Source organism: Caenorhabditis briggsae, assembly GCF_000004555.2.
Source record: "Caenorhabditis briggsae complete genome, chrX, whole genome shotgun sequence".
In the NCBI taxonomy this organism is placed as follows: Eukaryota; Metazoa; Nematoda; class Chromadorea; order Rhabditida; family Rhabditidae; genus Caenorhabditis; species Caenorhabditis briggsae.
The window spans coordinates 1542590-1562815 of NC_013491.2; the positions used below are offsets into that span (position 1 = coordinate 1542590).

Consider the following 20226-nt stretch of genomic DNA (forward strand, 5'->3'; position numbering starts at 1 on the left):
TTTTCGAAATTTTCCCCACTTATTTTCAACACTACAAAGTACCTTTAGGGTCAGTTTCCGGTTCACTTATTTTTTCGTAAAAGTTCAAAATTCTTAGTCCCAAACTTTTGCCCCGACAGAACATGCGTGTTTCGGATTCTCATCTAATTGAGAATGCATGCTAAAATTTTGAGTACTCTAGACACTACTCCGCACCTGTGATCCTGGCAATATTTTGACATACTCCGTTTCATTTTCTGCAAATTTATTATATCTTTTTTGAAGAGTGGTAGATGTTTCGGATGTTTGACTTGAAAAAAAACTTACTTTCTGATGTTTAAAATTCGGAAAATCGACTTGAATTGAAAAATAGAGAGACTTAATTTTTTTGAAGATTTAATCCATTGTCTCATCATAGACAGGAAATCACGTTCCTTGAAAAAATTTTTTTTTGAATTTTGAGCATTTTAGAACACTTTAAAATATGTGAAAACTTGGGAAAATCAATGAAAATAATTCGAATTCTAGATAAAATCATTTTTGGAGTTGAAAATAAGTTCACATTTGATATTTTCCGCTTCAAATATTAGCTTTAAATTAAATCCGATTTTTTCTTCTGAATTTTCTAATTTCCTGTTTGTATCACTTAGAACACTTCACATCAACTGTTCTTCTTAAAGTATTTTTTTCTTTTTCTCATCCTCCTGCAAAAGTTCCTCATACTTTTTTAATTTTCCTTTGTTATCCCTCTTCCTCAAAAACTTGTCTTGCTGTAGAAGAATGGAACGAAGTCCTGGCGAAGAGCGACGAGCAATGCACAAAATGTCCGCCACCGAGCGTCGGCAGCGGATCATGCGTCGTATTCATACGCTACAATCCGAAGACACCGGATATAGTAATGAAGCGGACTCGCGACGCAGTAGCACGGCTTCGGTGAAAGATGAAGCATCGGCACCTCCATCCGCTTCAATTAATCCAAACTTGTTGTTTGTGCCCGATATTAGATCGCTCGGTTTGGATCGTGGTGAAGTGCCACCGCATAAAAGGGTGCGTATAGACACGTGTGTGTAGGTTCTCGACACTCATCCTTTTCTTTTTTTTTTCTTTTTTCTTCCCTCTTATTCGCGCCCCCATTTTGACCGAAAGAGAAGAGATATGCAATAAGGTGTCTTGTGTCTCAGATTTTGTTATTCGAAATTTCCTACTTACTATCAGTCAATATGAAAATTCATAAAACTTCGACGATATTCACCAGGAAGGTATGAAAGTTTTGAAAGTGTGAATCTATAAAATGTAAACTTCAGAATAACGTAGGTGGAAAAATTTGACTGACGTCGTTTTTTTTCCTTATTTAGAAAGTAAACGCGACAGAATTTAATTTCAACTGACACTATTTTTTTTCTGCGCGTTTTGAATTTGCGCGCTCTAAAACTTCTTAAGATTCTGAAAAAGGTAAGATACTTGAAAATGAAATTTCCTATTTTATAGAAGCTCAATTGTTTTAATTTTCCAGATTGCCGAGCAGAAGCAGTGTTTTGAAACTTTTAAAAGAATTTTAATAAATTTAATAACTTTTTTCACTAGTAGTTTCAACTGCGCACCCTATAATTGGTTTAGCTCCCATGAGTAAAAGTGAGCAGCGAAATTGCCTCTGCTCTCGTTAAAAGTGAAAACACAAGTTAATGAGCTTCCACTACGCCCAACTTTATAAATATAAACTTCTCGCTATTTTTCAGGATGCCATTGAGAAAATTCCAATGCGAGCCAGATCACAGAGTTGGTTGATTCGAACGCGACATCTTCTTCATGAGGAGAGAGTAAGATGTTTTTATTTCTACAGATACCGTAAACATGGGCTCAAATTTGACGATTTGGGTGGCGTTCTATTAGAGCGTTTAGGATATTCTGATCCTTTTTTGAAACATCTCCTAGCGTCTAAATATTTGAATCTTCAGAATTTCTGAAAACTTGATTTCAGGAACCACCACCACTTATTTCTCATATGATGCTCATTTTCTCCTTTCTGCTCATTCTTCTCTCATTCCCCTGGTGTCTATTCTTCTGTGTGAAAGTAGTCAAGTAAGAATCTTGAGTGAAGCAAAATGAAAAAAAAAACAATTGCGTTGTTGTTTGCAGAGAATATCAAAGAGCTGTGATCTTCCGGTTGGGTAGGCTTATCAAGGGAGGAACAAAGGGTCCCGGCCTGTTCTTCGTGCTGCCATGCATCGATACAATGAAGATAGTGGACCTTCGAGTACTTTCGTTCGATGTTCCACCACAAGAAATTCTGAGTAGAGACTCTGTGACAGTTTCTGTAGAAGCTGTTATCTATTTCCGAGTTTCCAATCCAGTCATCTCTGTTACAAATGTCAATGATGCTCAGTTCAGTACACGTCTTCTAGCTCAAACCACTCTTCGAAATGTTCTGGGTACCAAAACGCTCAGTGAAATGCTCAGTGAACGTGATGCCATTGCCAGTGTATGATATTCTAAACAAGCCCCAACGATCTAAGAAATTTGTTTCCAGATAACAGAAAAGGTGCTCGACGAAGGAACCGATCCATGGGGTGTGAAAGTGGAGCGTGTCGAGATTAAAGATATTCGCCTCCCACACCAACTTATGAGAAGTATGGCGGCAGAAGCAGAAGCTGTCAGAAAAGCTCGTGCGGCGATCATTGCGGCACAAGGAGAGAAGGATGCTAGCGCGTAAGTTCATTTTCCTTTTTTCTCTCACTATTTTTCCATGTTTCATCTTCTTTTTTTTCCGATGTCTTCAAACTGCCGCTGACACTATTGCCGAGAATCGGATGACTATTCAGTTGAGATACTTACAAACGTTGACTAAAATTTCAGCTGAAAGGTAATTTTAGAAATCAGATCAAATCAAGAAACATTGTTCAGAAACAATACTATTGTGATGCCGTACCCGATTGAAGTCGCCAAGCACTTCCTGAAGAAGTTCCATCACAAAACTTGATCTTCGGAATTCTCGTTTCTCAAGTTGCACCGGTAAACTATTGCCAAATCATCAATCCTTCCTGTTGAACTCTTTCAAAATCTGTATTCAAATTTCTATTGCTTTTTTTTGAAAAGTTTATTGAATATATAAAGTGATGTTTGGAAAAATGGTTTACAAGATAAAGCAAAATGAGTTCATCCAATTGCTAATACATAATCAGATAAAGATTCAAAGACCTTGTTGACCTTGTGATCGTCTCTCATCATTTTCTTCCCCCCCCCCCCCCCCCCCCTCGGGGGGGCAGAGAAAAATAGAAACAGATGTTCTAACCAATCCGATGACACACACTGATGCGATATGGCCCTGGGAGAGCACGACAAGTTTACTAGAAACTGTGTACTTTGTAGAAACGCAGACAAGAGATCCGACGTTTCCGAGGCACCCCGTCTGTCCAAAGACACACAGGGAGGAGAAGACCATCGGCTATTGATTGCGCTTTGACTTGCTGCTCCTCGCCCCCTCACAGAGAGGGAGAGAGAGAGCACCACAAACACAGAAGCTAACAGATTTTGAATCGCGAGATTTTGGATTGAGATCTCTTGTTTTTTTCGTTTTGTGAACGCCGAAGTCTCAAAAGTTCATTTTCTTCCTCGCAATTTTATTTTTCTCTATCTTTCGCTTGTTTCTTATCAATTAGAGAACACTTATTTGTTTCATATTTCAATGTGATTACGACGACAAGACATAGATGGTGATACAAAAATGAATCATCGCCTTTTTGAATCAAAAGAAAGCAAAAAAAAAAACCGTCGCTTTAAATTGTGTCGTTTTTCTTTCCTCTTTGCCCATTCACAATAAACTCCATAGAGTTTATGATGATTCTTCATATGGTTTATGTTTTACTTGGAAAACTTTCAATCCACACACTCCCAGTTTTTTTCTTATATTCCTGGCTTACCTTGCTGGTGACGGACAGGAGAGGAGCAATTATTTACGCGCCTCCTCGTCACCACGGCCGTTCATTTCGTTTCTTTGGAGAATTGCCTTTCTTTTGCATTCATCTCTCAAGTACTCCTCTCCTTGGTTTTGGCCGAAAATAGAAAAGACCGTGCCGTAAAATGTGTATTAGGTGGATTGTTTGGAAAATTGGCAGATTCCTCTTTAGGGCGCTTTGTTAAAAGCCAAATTAGAGTTTTTTAGAGAAATAAACTTCCGTTTAAACTTTTTTGAAATTCAAATAACGGAATTTTACGATTCAAAAACTTTTTTGGATCGCTTTCAAGAAATGAAAGTCATGAGGACGATTAATAGCTTTATTGGCCAATGACTAGGGGCGTGTCTTTATGAAAATAGTTGTTTAATAGTATAAATCCATTTCGATGTAAGTATTACAGTATTTTGAATTTTTTGAATTGAATGAATCACATTTTTCTCTTTTAAATATTCCCAATATTTCGAAATCCCCATACCAAATCTCGTGCCAACCGATCTAATCTTCCTTCCGTTCATTCCACCCTCTTTTCTCTCATCCCACCACTATTTACACTGCACACATTCTAACAGTGACCCCGCGCGGCGGAGTGTACGCAAACGCGCCCCACCGGACTGCGCGGGGCAACTGTCGATTTACGGTTCTGTGCGGCGGGGTCCTCTTTTTTTTTCCCAATACACACTCAACAAATGACCTTATTTTTTTGTTTCTCTTCCATTTTTCTCCTTGTTTTGCTTTCTGAACGCAGTAAGTATTGCGAAATAGTTTGATGATTCATGTTCGCTTCCTATTAGCTAAGGATTTTCCCATTTTTAGCCGAAAAATTCGAAAAAAAATCGAGGTTCTTTTGAAAAATGATTCCAAGTGAACATTTTCACGACAGAATTGACACATTTAAAATGCATGGGGGTGGTGAGAAACGTGATACCTTTGCTCCGGAATTAGTACAACCAGATCTGCTTATAACTCTGTTGTTCCCTTCTTTCTCCCTACTATATTATCGATTTTTACTATGAATCTACTTTGTTTCTCCTCAAATGACAAGGTTTTGATGAATTTAACATAGAAAAACTAATGAAAATCGTTACAGAAACAAGACATGTCTACTCAAGAGGATTTGCTGAAGCGTCTGGAAGCTGTGACCGTCCGGCTCGAAGCAATTTCAGGACAAAAACCTGCCTTGGCACCAAAACCAACCAATCTGGGAGGACCGAGTCGTGAGTTTTTAGTTAACCAAATATCAGGAATGACAGTTGTTCAAAAAAAAAGCAACTAAAATGGAAAACAGAAATTTCGTAAAACAGTTGTTTGCTCAAAATCTTATGACTAATGTACCAAGGTGGTGTTCATATTTCTAACCATACCCACGCCACATTCCCTGCTGTTCTCCTATCATCATGAAACTACGCGTGACCTATCAAGGAGTCACAAATGAGTATTTTGCTGCTTCGTCTTCCTCCTCGCGTAGTGCTGCTGCTTCTGCCTCGGCGAGAGTAGTCAGGAACATTCCGATACGCATCATATGTGAGTTTTATGATCATGAACCAGTGGCATTCCTCTGGTTATCGCTCGGCGCCGCAAGTGCTACCGGTTCATATTATTTTTTGCTGGCTATGATAGGTTCACGAGTTCCCTTTAGAAGATTCCAGACTTTTGTTTTTTGCCACTCTGCAGAAGCAATTTTACGACAGTTTTTGAAAGATGAGACTTGTCAATATTTTTGTTTTGAAGCCAGGATCATAGGTAGGAAATGACGGTCAGATTTCACTTTTTAAGCAGTTTCTTTGAGTTCCCTTTTGCGTTTAAGCTCCAAACCTTTAGAGTTCAAGCTATAATTTTCTTGAATGATCTAGAAACGATAGTCAGTCTAGGGGGAGGTATCACTGGATCTGATTATTCTGGATATGGCAAATATTTATCTATAAAATATTTTGAGCGAGTCCTTTTAACTTTCTATCATCGAAATTCGAATGCATTAGTCGCGAGATTCTTTAGTAGCTTTCCTGAAGAACTGCAATCGAACTGTAAGCATATTACAAGTTTTAGAAAAATCACTATTTCTTGAAAAAAAAGTAAGAAAAAATTTGTGAAATATGTTGTTTGCGTTAGTGCACACCAGTTTGGCTTTGGCAGAAAAAGCAACAACTCAGTATTTGTAGTCCCTTCTAGAATTGAAGCTCCCTCTCTATTTTTTTTCTGAATCTCCAAGCCATAAGTCCTCTCTGGGATAAATCCTCCCCGTCCAAAAGTTATCAATCCTAATCGAACTTTTTCTTCCTCTTCCCTCTGACACTAGGGGCCGTCAATCCTTCATTCTCTTCTTCTCTCATCATCATCATCGCAAAGTGTTTTACAGCAACAGAGAAGAGTCGTTTTTCTGTTCCTAGGGGGGACCCCTCTCGACTTGCATGCTATTTTTCCAGAGAGGATCTCTGCCGAAATTGAAAGAGTCCGTGTATCCGTTCAACAGTTGGCTTTTCTTTCTCTTTGCGTCGGTTTTCCGTGTTTCTCGCCCGTGTCGAGCCTAACCTCTCGTTGTTTCGAGGTTTTTCCTTCTCTTCGACAACTTATCCGTCGTCACTCCCCTCTTGTGCCCTCAATTCTTAACAATATTTCTTCTTTTACCCATCTTCTTCTCATCTCCTGCCACATTCATACCAAACACCTCTGATGTACTAGTCAACTCATTTTATCCTTTTTTTCGCCCATCCTCCCCCTCTTATATTCATCTTCCGCTACCATGGATTCACTTTATTACTCAGCTCCTAGACCATTCAACAAGTTTCCACGTGGCTATAGACCGGTCACCGATAGCACCCAAGATCTGCGAGGAAGCTTCGGAGGCGGGTTGCGTCCGTCCAGCAGTTGGTCGTCGTTCCCCCAACAACTTGTCAGTGACCAGCGGTCAGCGACTCTTCCACATTTTCCATCTTCATGCGTATCACCTATCTCCCCATTATCACCAGTTGACAACCGCACTACTAATTATTGGTCCACCGTCGACGAGCCACCAAGATCTCGTCGTCCGATTCGCTCGGAAAGCAATTCAACAGTATTTGATAATCACTTTTCTCCACGAGAGCTCTCTCCGTTATCAGTTGCTAGTGAATACTGTAATAATCCATCGTCGCAGCCAGTAAGTATGTTTGGCCATAGGAGTGTGCAGAGCCCAGTACCCGCTACTTATCAAGAACCGCTTCCAAGAAGTTATGATAATGTTCCAAGATCTTACGAGCATCAAACTCATACACTGCCCTCTCAACGGGAAACCGATTTTTTGCGAAATCTTCAACGCCAGAAAACTGAAGCTCAGAATATGTCATCCAGCTGGTACGCAGGCGATACCAGTTCACGTCAAATGGAATATAATGCTTATCCGACTCAACAACAACACCAAATCCAAAACCCTCCATCTAATCACCAACCAAGACGATTAGCCAAAACGCAGTCGGATCTATCTTTCGATTCCCTCAACAACACTTATTTCAATAACTCACCAATCACTCCTCCCAGCAGCAACGGTGGCATTCTACACAACTCTATCAATAACTTCACTGCAAATAGCAACGGAAACCAGCCTCATCGGTTGAACGGTTTCTTCCAAAACCGAGTAATCGAACCGAACTGGATGACTGACCCACCACCGCCAAAATCTTTCCGCGAAGACTACATAATTCGAAATGTTCCGTTGAAGAGTTCTGTGAATTCCTCTGATTTTGAGCGATTCCGATTAGAGCCGACGTTCCGTGAGCCAACTCGAGCCAATTCTGTTGTCAATGAAACTGTGCCTCCGAATTTCCGAAGCTATCATCGAGATGGCTATCAGCAACAGAAACAGCAGCAGCCCAGCCAGCCTCTTCCTCCTCCTGTCCAACCCGTTCAACCTGACCCTCGCTATCAAAAAACGTACCGCGAACCGAGCCCCGTCCGCTCCCCACCTATCATCTCTTATGCCCATCAGCATGGCCCGTTCTCATTCCCAAACCCCATCAATCAAATCAACTACAACAGCCATGAAGAGAGTCGGGGAGCCGGAGGAGGCAGCAGTGGGTACCAACGGGGCCCGGCGCAAGGGTCAACAGATCAAGTCTACCAGAATGTTCCATTGTCAGCAGCAGTTGCTTATCGAGAAAAAGATAACAGTGAAGCTAACCAGTCGAATCGAAACTCTGCAATCTACTCTAATGAACCAATACGGCTAACCAATGATCGTGTACTTCGCATCCATCCTAATCAACAGGAACAAGATCTCTATCATCAACCGGAGGAATCACATTTTTCTCCACCCCTTCAAACCCAACGTGCTCGCATTCAATCTCCTCTCCGTGATTTCGCAAGACTCACTTCTCCTATCCGTGAGGTGGCTCCTGTTCAGCCTATTCAGCCATTCACTACCGCTCAAGATAGAATATTCAGCCCAGTAGAGTCAAAAGTGTACAACCGCTCGGGTCCAACTGTGATCAATGGCTTCACCAGTAACCGTCATACCTATAATAGTCACACAGATGACTATGACGCCAGGACCCGACGTGACTCGTCGCAACCGCCAGTGGCTGTAATTGAACCCAATGTGAATGTGCACATGCCATCAGACCCAATACCGTATAACAAACCCCACTTTGGGCATGGACACCCACACGGAAACGGTCACAATGTGCACCCAGTGAAACCTACTTCTCACTACACGAACCCCAATTTTTCACCAAGTTCTAACTACGATAACGACAACGACAGCGATTTGGATATTGAGGAAATGGCCAGACGGGCGCTTCCGAAATATCTTCGTGATAACGAAACGGGACGACATCATAACCGCAACTTTTACGGTGACAATTTACACGGGATTCTCATCAAAAACCCATCACTTCACCGGAGTTCATCGAAAAAGGTTGTCTTCATTGATCAGGATAAAGGTGAACAGTGCGTGTAACTGTGTGGTTCTTTACTAAATAACTAAAATTGAGCAAACAGTTGAAATTATTTTTAAAAAAATTAAATTAAAACTAAAAGTTCACTTCTTTCCTAAATTGTTTTTTATTCCAGCATCCGCTGCTGCGTCTGCCGCAGGATCCGGAGAAATTCCAGCTCATGTTCGGGCCTACGATGATGCCGTCGAGGAGCCGCTCAACAACTGGGCCAAGCTCACTGATCAAATCGGAGGGGATCTAGCCGCTGTGGTAAGTTATTTTTGAAATTTTAAAAATCCATGTCGACCAACCTGAATTCCTTTTTTTTTCAGAAGCCAAAGGTCCTTGCCATTTTCGATAGCGCTCGTAATTATTTGTGGACCGCTGCTGGAAAAGCTCAACCATCCGACGAGGAGGCTCAGAAGATGCTCGCCCCTGTCATTGGTCTCCTTGGGGAGATTAACAACTTCAAGGACTCCAAACGCAACAAGACTACCCAATGGAATCATCTCAACTCGATTTCAGAAGCTCTCCCAGCTCTTGGATGGGTTGTTGTGGTAAGAGTTTTGTACTGTAGCCCTCGTAATCTAAATCTCGTTCAATTTCAGAAGAAAACTCCAGCTCCACATGTCAAGGATTACATCGAGGCTGCGCAATTCTACATCAACCCAATTCTTCGCGAGTTCAAGGACACCAATCCACTTCATGTGGAATGGACCAAGGCCTGGAAGTCGATTTTCGAAGAAATGCAAAAGTTTGTCCGTCAAGTCCATACCACCGGACTTGTGTGGAACAGTGCCCCTGGAGCTGTTCCTGATGGTGCCTCGTCTGCTCCATCAGCCGCTCCAGTCGCCGCACCGAAGGCACCAGGAGGCCCAGGAGGGCCACCACCACCACCTCCACCACCACCGGCTGACTTCCTCGCCAGCATTGCTCCGCCACCAGTTGATACTGACAAATCGAACCGTGATGCACTTTTCGCTCAGTTGAACCAAGGAGAGGGTGTTACCTCGAGATTAAAGAAGGTCACCGCTGACATGCAGACTCATAAGAATCCAAACCTTCGTGGAACTGCTGCTGTTCCAGCTACTGGACAACAAGGTGGCGCTTCCCCAGCCAAGGCTGTTGCTGCTCCAGTCAAGAAGCCACCACACAAGGAGTTGGAGAACGGAAAGCAATGGATTGTGGTAAGTAGCTTTAGGCTTAGATAATGAGCTTCAATTCTCAATTTCTCCAGGAATACTTCGTCAACGACCGAAACATCGTCATCGACGTTGCCGACAAAAAGCAAACCGTCTACATCTACCGCTGTGAGAATTCCGTCATCAAGGTCAACGGAAAGGCCAACTCAATCACTTTGGATGGATGCAAGAAGACTTCTGTTGTCTTTGACGCGTTGGTTGCTCAGTGCGAGACTGTCAACTGTCAATCCGTGCAGATTCAGGTAACGAATAATCAAAGAGATAGCGAAAACACAACAACTCCAATTTTCAGACCCTCGGCGAGCTTCCAACTCTTTCGATTCAAAAAACCGACGGGTGCCAAGTCTTCCTCTCCAAGGTTGCCCAGGCATGTGAAATTGTTACTTCCAAATCCAGCGAGATGAACATCTCCGTGCAAACCACCGATGATGGGGAATATGTAAGCTGTTTTAGGATTTTTCAGATACCAAGAACAATATTGAATTTCCAGTCCGAATTCCCAGTCCCGGAGCAGTTCAAAACTACGTTCGTCAATGGAAAACTGGTCACCGTCGTCTCGGACATTGTCTAAGCTGCTCGAAATCCATCTAATCTAATTTCCCTATGACTACTCATGTTTAAAAATCTATTTTTTTACAAGGAATCCTTAACTATCTTGTCCTTGACTTTTTATAAGAGTTCTGGGACACTACTTCGCTTTATTCTAAGATATTGAACATTTTGTATCTGCCCCTGACTGGTGCTCAATTATTTTTATTTGAAAAAAAACACTCGCTCTGTCAATTAATGAACAAAAATTATTTAAAAGTGGTTTTCTGTCAACTTTAGTGTTGCAAACCTGGAAATGGCTTCCAGAACCTCCCAGACCAAGACCCCCAGGAAGCTTCGTAGCGTTCAAAGATCATAATTCTCTTTCTTAAAAGTTCAAAGCTTCAAAATTGACCTTCTTTGCCAGAAAGCATTTTCCAGAATGTTTCTTCAGCTCTCGTGGCTCAGGATCACAGCTTTTTCTTGAGCTCACAACTTTTCCTTCAAGAATTCCTATGCATTTCGGATGACAAGACACCGCCCACAGTCGGTAAGAGATGCGCCAAAACTTTTTCTTCCTTGCTTTCCCACTTTGGTAAACTGTTATACCCCTTTTTGCAGAATCATCAGACTATTTTCTCAATAACAAAATTTTCCAGAATGTCATGGATGCAAAATTTAAAAAACTACCAACACCTACGGGACCCCTCCGAGTACATGTCCCAAGTGTATGGAGACCCATTGGCTTATCTTCAAGAAAATACGAAATTCGTTACTGAAAGAGAGTATTATGAAGATTTTGGCTATGGAGAATGCTTTAATTCATCGGAGTCGGAAGTTCAGGTAATTTTTTGAATGATTTTTAATTATATGATTTGAAAAAAATTCCAGTGCGAGCTAATAACTGGAGAGTTTGACCCAAAGTTGCTACCATATGACAAACGTCTCGCCTGGCACTTCAAGGAGTTTTGCTACAAGACATCCGCTCACGGTATTCCAATGATTGGTGAAGCTCCAAATGTGTACTATCGAGCTGTATGGGTTATGTTGTTCCTTGGATGTATGATTATGTTGTACCTCAATGCACAATCCGTGTTGGACAAGTACAATCGGAATGAAAAGATTGTGGATATCCAACTTAAGTTTGGTGAGTGGCGCGATTGTATATGCACATAGTACGATTTCTTTATCAGATACTGCTCCATTCCCGGCTATCACTCTCTGTAATCTCAACCCGTACAAAGCCAGCTTAGCCACCAGCGTGGATCTCGTCAAACGAACATTATCTGCGTTTGATGGTGCTATGGGCAAAGCCGGAGGGAACAAAGAACACGATGGAGAGAAGGAAGTTATCACGGAGGCACCAACAACGCCGGCACCAACAACAAAACCATCACGTCGCCGCGGGAAACGCGATTTGTCTGGCGCCTTCTTCGAGCCTGGATTCGCGAGATGTCTTTGCGGAAGTCAAGGATCCAGTGAGCAAGAAGACAAGGACGATGAGAAAGAGGAGGAGATGCATGAAACGACCACTAGGAAGCCATTCAATATTAATGGTAAGTGTTGCATGTTAAATACAGAAGAAGAATGGGATGGTTTTCTCAGATGCCGATGAGGAATGGGATGGAATGGAAGAGTATGACAACAATGAGCATTATGAGAATTACGATGTCGAAGCGACGACTGGAATGAACATGATGGAGGAGTGCCAATCGGAAAGGTTGGAAACAGGCGTGAAGGGTAGTAGAGAAATAAAATGAAGCTAAATTCAGAACGAAATTCGACGAGCCCACTGGATTCGACGATCGCTGTATTTGCGCGTTTGACAGATCTACTCATGATGCATGGCCTTGCTTTTTGAATGGAACCTGGGAAACAACAGAATGCGACACCTGTAACGAGCATGCTTTCTGCACAAAAGACAACAAAACTGGTATGTGTACAATTTTGTGAAATTCAAAGACAATTAGAGTTATAGCAAAAGGCCATCGTTCCCCATGCATTTGTGCTCCATCGAAGTTCTGTGTCGCATATAACGGCAAAACTCCACCAATTGAAATCTGGACGTACCTGCAAGGAGGAACACCAACCGAAGATCCGAATTTCTTAGAAGCTATGGGTTTTCAAGTATTCGTCATTTTAGAAAAAAACGATGCAATTTTTACTTTCTAGGGCATGACCGATGAGGTGGCAATTGTTACCAAGGCAAAAGAAAACACATGTTTGCAATGGCAACTCTTTCTATGCAAGATCGAGAGAGATTGAGCACAACTAAAAGGGAGCTGGTGCACAAGTGTTCCTTTAATGGAAAAGCCTGTGATATTGAGGCGTAAGAATAGATCTGAGGAAACAAAGACCTAATAATTTGTTCAGTGATTTCTTAACCCATATTGATCCTGTATTTGGCTCTTGCTTTACTTTCAACCATAACCGAACTGTCAATCTGACTAGTATTCGTGCTGGTAAGCGCTCTACTGAGAAACATTAAACGTTGTGACAAGAGTCAAAATACCAGGTCCCATGTACGGATTACGTATGCTTGTCTATGTCAATGCTTCTGATTACATGCCAACCACTGAAGCTACTGGGGTCCGATTGACTATTCATGACAAAGAAGACTTCCCATTCCCTGACACATTCGGCTACTCTGCCCCAACTGGATATGTGTCGTCGTTCGGCTTGAGATTGGTACTTAATACCCTTGTTTTTCTTTCATTTCGCTGTTTTTCAGAGAAAAATGTCTCGATTACCAGCACCATACGGTGATTGTGTGCCAGATGGGAAAACTTCCGACTACATCTATAGTAACTATGAGTACTCCGTCGAGGTAGGTAATCCGCAGAAAGCCCAATATAGTCAATTTCTCAGGGTTGCTACCGCTCCTGCTTCCAACAACTGGTTCTTAAAGAATGCAGATGTGGTGATCCCAGGTTCCCAGTTCCAGAAGGTGCGAGACATTGTGACGCCGCTGATCCTGTTGCAAGTATGGTGTCATATACCAATTAAGCTGTTTTCATCGATTTTTTTCAGGAAGATGCCTGGACGCTAGAATGAATGATCTCGGAGGTCTTCATGGATCCTTCCGTTGCAGATGTCAACAACCGTGTCGCCAATCAATTTACTCTGTGACATACTCTCCGGCAAAATGGCCATCGCTATCTCTTCAAATCCAGCTGGGATCGTGTAATGGTACTGCGGTGGAGTGCAATAAGCATTACAAGTAACTGATAACTTTTCTGAAACATTTTTGGAGTTACGATTTTCAGAGAGAACGGCGCAATGGTTGAAGTGTTCTATGAACAGCTCAATTTCGAAATGCTCACCGAATCTGAGGCTTATGGAGTGCGCTTAACTTCTAACTTGCCTTTTTTAATCCGTTTTCTTTCAGTTCGTCAACTTGTTAGCTGATTTCGGTGGACAGTTGGGTCTCTGGTGCGGAATCTCTTTCTTGACATGTTGCGAATTCGTTTTCCTGTTTCTGGAGACTGCTTACATGAGCGCCGAGCACAATTACTCTCTATATAAGAAGAAAAAAGCAGAAAAAGCCAAGAAAGTGGCTTCCGGATCTTTCTAAACCCAAGTCACCTATATTTTTTTACAATGAAATCCTTCATTTACAATAAAAATCTTACGAAAAAATAGATTTTTGTAGTTGGGTTCTTATATTACAAAGGATTCAGCTTGACTGAACTGGACAAAAAAAAAGTATGAAACGGATAAAAAAAGATACAAACCATTTTTAGGAGAAGAAATAGATACTACTCGCATATAGAAAAGGGGTCTATTCACAGATACACAAATTTAATGACAAGATTTTTAAAATATAGGAAAAGTTTGTTATGATTCTTTTTTCAAAAAAAAAAAACTTTCAAGGGAAAGGTGGGGGAGAATTTGGCATTCAGAGAAAACAAGCGGCACTAAAGGACTGAGGTTTTAAAGGGAAATTGAGAAGTGTCTCAAAAGTCAAAAATAATGTTTTTTTTGCTCGAAGCATAAAATATTTGCAGCAAAGTTACGAAAAATTGAACCAATTTTGAATCAATCTGGGAATGAATAGAGTAATGGAGTGTTTTGTGCAGGCTTAACGAGCCAAAGTTCCAATTAGAGCAGCGCAAATCTCAAAAAATTGCATTGTCTGTGACAGCTTGGCTCCTCCTGGCGATGGTGGTGGTGTCACATCGCACTGGAAATCCTGAGATGAATTATTAATCAGATTCTGAGCTATTATTAAAGAAATGAAACTCAAAAAGCTTAGTAACTCTATAAGACCAACTCCACAGATACAGTTCCGGGTTAGGTAGAAGCGACGAAAAGCTGATTGGTAGAATTAAAAAAATGTGTTAACCCTCACCGACATATCCGAAAAGTCATGCACTTCCATTTTCTCAATACTCGCCTCCATGCTCATCGCTTGTGGCATGCTTGACGTCCGTGTTCCACGAATGCTAGCCGGTTTCTGTGGCATTGACATTGAAGCGTGACGAGACGACGATGCACTTGCTGCTGAAAAATTAATCCTGTAATTCAAAGCTTATTTCGACTGCTTACATCCAGACTCCTCATCTGCCAAGCTCTTGAAATCGAGAAGATAGCTCCTCTGGTCAACTTGGTAGAGTTGAAGTGACATCTTTGGTGGATCGGCAGCTGGGGCATCCGGCTTGCGTCGCACGATGACGTGGTATGGATTCAAAACCTTCCATTCCATATCAAGTTGCTTCATAGCACGGAACACTTCGAACATAATGTCCTCTGGACGACTTTGAGAGCGAATGCCAAGATGCCACTTGGCACGCTTGTTACGTGCTGATCCAGTCGATTCAGTGTTGTCGAGCGTTGGTGTGATCTTGCTGCTGACCGACGCTGAAAATAGTGTGAAAATGCAGCGTGCGATTTTTGTACAGAGAGCGATTTTTGTATAATTTCTGATGTTTACAGCCCTTCGTTCTGTTTCTCAACAAATTTTCTGCTCCCGGAACTTTTCTCAATGACCGTTTTCCAATGTCTCATCAACCGTTCTCCACTACATTGCATTCTTCAGCCGGATTGGACTATCTCCCCTCGAACTTACCAGCAATACGCTCAGGATGACGATGAACTGGTCCTGGTCCCTTATTTGGAGTAACTTGATAAAACTCCTCGATCGACAGCTTAGCTGTCTCATCAGCAATACGCTTGTTGTCCACAATCAAATTGTAGGCAATGGAGAGATGATGGTGAGGGTCGTCACCCAGAAGAGCCGATGTCACTTCTTCCTCGGCAACATGGTAGCGCTGAAACTTTGCGAGGGCTTAGACACTGTTCATTAAAAGAGACTACTCTACCTCAGTCACTTCACGAACGGCCTCAATATCAACGATGGAAGCTTCGCTCTCGTTGATTGGTGGGAAAAGATAATTTGGTAGATCCTTTTGGAACCATTCGTGGGCGCTGAAATCGAAAACATTTGTTGTTATTGTTGGTGAAAGAGGAATTTTAATCGAATCGTATTTTCGCACCGACAAACAGTTTCAACAACATTTTTCCTCCCCTCCTACTCACATCACGTCCTTGATCGTAGCTCTCTTCATTGGATCGACACACAACATGTGATGAAGCAAGTTGACGATTGGTCGTTCCAAGAATTCTGGTGTAGGGAAGACTCCGGCTGAAAATGAAAACGTTGCGGAAGGAATCTAAACATGTCTCGTTGTCCTAGCTTGAGAACTTGAAAAAAGGTTTCTGGATCTAGTTGGGTATGCTTCAGGAATGGCTGAAGACAAGTTTCCCAGGTTCTTGGGAGATCTTTGGCATTTTTTCATCAAGGGCAACGCCAGCTAAATACGAAAATCTACTCACATTTGATCTTTCTGAAGAGACTTGGTACATGTTCGTCGTCGAATGGAAGAGTACCACAGAGAAGTGCATAGAGGATCACTCCGCATGACCAGACATCGACTTCGGGACCAGCGTAGAGTCTGTAAAATACTACTTTCAATTATCATTGCTCAGTCTTAATGCGCGGGCCCGTACAAACAAGGAAATACGCAAAATGTCGTAATGGTGTTTGCATACAGTGAACGCTTTCTTAGTCATTGCACATGTACTATTCGCCGTTTGTCAAATGTGATTCAAAATTCTCAGCATTTTATTCTACTTACTTTCCACTGATGACTTCTGGTGCAGCATAATTAGGTGATCCGCAGCTGGTACGTAGAAAATCTCCGTCGGTCATAATGTTTGACAATCCAAAGTCGGCAATCTTCACGTTGTTTTGTTCATCGAGTAGTAAATTCTCTGGTTTCAGATCGCGATGAACAACCATGTGACGATGACAATAATCCACTCCAGAAATGATTTGTTGGAAAAATCGGCGGGCTTCGGCAGTCTTCAGACGTCCGTGCTTGACAATGTAGTCGAAGAGTTCTCCTCCAGAAACGTGCTCCATAATCATGAAGATGTCCGATGGAGTGCTGATGACTTGGTAGAGGCGGATGATGTGAGGATGACGGAAAAGTGAGAGATTCTGGATCTCACGACGGATCTTTCCCACGACGTCGAGTGATTTGATCTTCTGACGATTCAGAATCTTCACCGCCACTTTGTACGAAGTTCCTTCATGGATTCCAACTGAAACAAAATAGAAATGGTTACGTATGTTTTGATTTCAAAAATTCGACAAAAAGAAGAGAATTAATTCAAAAAAAAACACTACTCACCTTTAACCTTTCCGAAGGTACCAACTCCAAGCGTCTCTTTCAGAATATAATGTCCAATTTTGATTTGAGCAACGAGCTCCGGCTTCTTAGTCAACGAGGTCTCGCCACCCGGTGAAGACATCTTTGAGTTGTTATCCGGCGTGTCGCGATCCTTGCGTTCTTTTCTAAAAAGCGCAATAGTTCGACGCATGATAGGAATTGAATGGTGTGGGGTATAGAGGGAAATTAAAGATTAGAATTAAAAACAAAGGCAGGAGGAGAGCATTGTGGGATAGGATTCTGGAGTGGGTGGAGCTTCTCCTCTTTTTTCCTGCGTTTTTTTTTTGTGTGGTAGTCGCACAGAATATGAATAAAACCTGGCAATTTACGACCGCGACGACGGCCTTGGCTCCGTGCGCGGAGCTATGGAACCACCACTCGAAAACGGAAAGAAGCGAAGACACACATAAATTTTCGGGGGATCCTAGTTGAGAAGGATCTTGAGAGACGAATTAAGTGCAGGCTAGGTGGAGATGCGCGCTTTTTGAAGTTTTAGAACTAAGATAATCCTATTATAGAGAAGGGTGAGGGACGCAAACTTTTCTAACTTGAAAATCATGGAAACTCGGGAAAAAAAACTAAAATAATTTTTAAAATAATTTTTTTTTTTGAAAATCAATGGTTTTGACTCGAAAAGGACCAGGAAAAAAAGGAATAACTATAGGACGATTGTCCTATTTTCTTCTAGGCAATAATAAGAAAAAAGAGGGACCCAGTGGCTAACCTTGGGAAGGGCACATACACACCAAAACACTCCGCTCTCTTCCCGGCCAACCCTACACTCATACGACCCCAAGCCCCGTCGTCGCACACTCACCCATTCCGACCCGTCTCACCAAATCTTTCGGTCTTTTCTTCTCACGCAAACACAGAGCGAAAATTCGCTCACAGTAGTCTTAGAGATACTCGATTCACGTGGAGTTTCGAAGAGGAATAGAGAGAATAACGATAGAGACAAGACGTTCGCCTTTTGTCCGCTGTCTCTTCTTGCCTTCATCGCTTTTTGATTATCGGTTGCAAAACAGACGAGAAGAAAAATAGAAAACCAAAAGTTAAATGAGCAATTTTTAAAATTGAAATTTTTTGAAAGGTTGATATACTTTGAAATTTATAGATCACAAAATTTTGAAACAAAACTTGTGTATGTGTGAAATTCATTCCGCAACATAGGCCAGACACAATGAGAAAACCAGAATTGAGATAAGATTGAAAACCGAAAATCGCAAAAACTTTGTTTTTCTATTCACGTTGTATATTTGTAGGTGGGGAAGTACAATGTGGACACAACACGACTAGGGAAAAGGTAGAGAGAGAGTGGGTTGACGTTGTTTGACCATGTGAAAGATTGATCGATTCTACCAAAATTGTCAAATTATTGATAACTGAACACACTGGTGATAGGCAATGGGTTGCCCGTTGAAAAGAATAAACATCCTTATCAGAAACGTGTAAGGTTCGAAAATTGGGGAAGGGTGACGGAAGAGATGTTGTGTTCTTCGAAATGAAATTCTAATGGTCAGAGTCATATGACATCTCTCCTACTAGACATCAGACACTACTAAACAATGCCAAAAACAGTAGTAGAGGACGACCTTCGTCCTGTATAGAAGGAATTCAAAAGAAAAACAAATCGATTTTATCTAATCAAATATAATTTTTTGGGTTATGTGTGTGGCTTTTAGGTAAGTCTCTTCCAATCGTAACAAAAAACATCGAGGTCAGACAGGAAAGAGAGATGCAAAGAAAAACAAGCCGGCGTGGCGCTGCCCGTTCTGTCAACGAAATTCGATACACTAGGTATGATTGGTAGGGGAGGAAAAAGATAACAACAGTATCTAAATGATATGATGCGCTGCCGGTAGACTAATAAGACGAGGAACTTTAAAAAGTGCAAGAGGGCGGGTTACGATATGAACACACTCTATCATTCGAGAATCAAATCTGAGAAAAGAAATCTTATACTGAACTTCGAGAAAATATTCGTACTGCAAGATAAAACCCAATACAAAACCCAACCAAAAATTTTCATCCGGTGATGTTGGAGTATCTCTATTTGTGTCGTGCGTTTTTAAGATATACATGTGACTCCATCAAGCTTTGGTGCGTCCACACACACATACACAAATACACAGAAAACAGAGAGCGGCAGAAGGAAAAAAAAAAACGAAGAGATCACTCGATTTCACGTTATTTTCAACAGACTGAGTGTGAAAGGAAGAGACGAAAAAGAGTCTTCGCGTCTCACGCGCTTTAACCGGTGGCGCCAAAAGAGTCTACGTGTTTTCTCGAGACACGAAATGAAAAGGAAAATCTACGCACACGTTGATTTTCCCCAACAATTCTGGAAGTCAAAAATTTGGAATCGAATGGGTCAGGAATTTTAGAAAATTTGAGAAGAAATGGCAAATTTTGAAGAGAAAAGGAGGCAAAAAACAAAGACGGGCCATGCTAGTTGAGCGGAGTGTCGTTTGTGCGCCTTGTTTAGTGAAGAAGAGGGTCCGTTTGTGGGCAACCCTCCTAGTCCTATTGATTTCTCGATGCCACGTCACTGTACATCGCCCTCTCTCTTTTTCCGAGGTTATGACTCTGATTTATGAGTTTTCTCGCTGCCCGTTTTTTTTCGTTTCTCTTTTTATTGTATGCATCAGGTATATTTTTTTCTAGGACTTTTGAATTTGTTCTAGAGGGGAAAATATTTCGAAATTTAGAATTTAGACTCACCTTGATTTAGCCGACAATTTTCTAGATAGATTCTTAACACGATTCAAACCACTCGGTTGACTACGACTCTTGGATTTCATTTCGGTGTTATCCGGACCATCGTCGTCATTTCCACCATCTCCTCCACCGCCGCCACCCCGACGGTCTCGATTTTGATGAGAGAACATCTCTGAAATATTTTTGAAGAATATTTGAAAGAGTTGCA

At 41.7% G+C, this 20226-nt stretch overlaps 4 protein-coding genes across 4 annotated transcripts; 3 read left to right on the forward strand and 1 right to left on the reverse strand.

The window, feature by feature from the left end:
• Nucleotides 1-801: 801 nt before the first annotated feature.
• Nucleotides 802-2956, forward strand: Cbr-sto-5 (the record flags this gene model as incomplete). Its single annotated transcript, XM_045238821.1, has 6 exons — nt 802-1026; nt 1716-1796; nt 1958-2058; nt 2116-2458; nt 2507-2685; nt 2881-2956. The coding sequence occupies 6 exons, from the start codon at nt 802-804 to the stop codon at nt 2954-2956; spliced, it is 1005 nt and encodes a 334-aa protein (XP_045095885.1).
• Nucleotides 2957-5028: 2072 nt separating this feature from the next.
• On the forward strand, nt 5029-10609 carry Cbr-cas-1 (the record flags this gene model as incomplete). Its single annotated transcript, XM_045238822.1, has 7 exons — nt 5029-5146; nt 6692-8842; nt 8973-9106; nt 9169-9393; nt 9445-10023; nt 10074-10280; nt 10331-10609. 7 exons carry the CDS (start codon nt 5029-5031, stop codon nt 10607-10609), a joined length of 3693 nt encoding a protein of 1230 aa, XP_045095886.1.
• A 617-nt stretch (nt 10610-11226) lies between these two features.
• On the forward strand, nt 11227-14140 carry Cbr-mec-4 (the record flags this gene model as incomplete). Its single annotated transcript, XM_002643508.2, is given in 15 exon segments — nt 11227-11409; nt 11458-11713; nt 11760-12122; nt 12172-12286; nt 12339-12499; nt 12545-12693; nt 12739-12783; nt 12786-12895; nt 12940-13028; nt 13082-13254; nt 13298-13393; nt 13435-13549; nt 13597-13786; nt 13833-13908; nt 13955-14140. Coding segments are annotated over 15 exon segments (2307 nt in total).
• A 507-nt stretch (nt 14141-14647) lies between these two features.
• On the reverse strand, nt 14648-20188 carry Cbr-aak-2 (the record flags this gene model as incomplete). The annotated part of the gene is made up of 11 exons (XM_045238823.1): nt 14648-14758; nt 14918-15069; nt 15115-15426; nt 15635-15836; nt 15888-15993; nt 16105-16210; nt 16402-16520; nt 16704-17172; nt 17262-17425; nt 19845-19862; nt 20022-20188. 11 exons carry the CDS (start codon nt 20186-20188, stop codon nt 14648-14650), a joined length of 1926 nt encoding a protein of 641 aa, XP_045095887.1.
• Between the last annotated feature and the right edge of the window lie 38 nt (nt 20189-20226).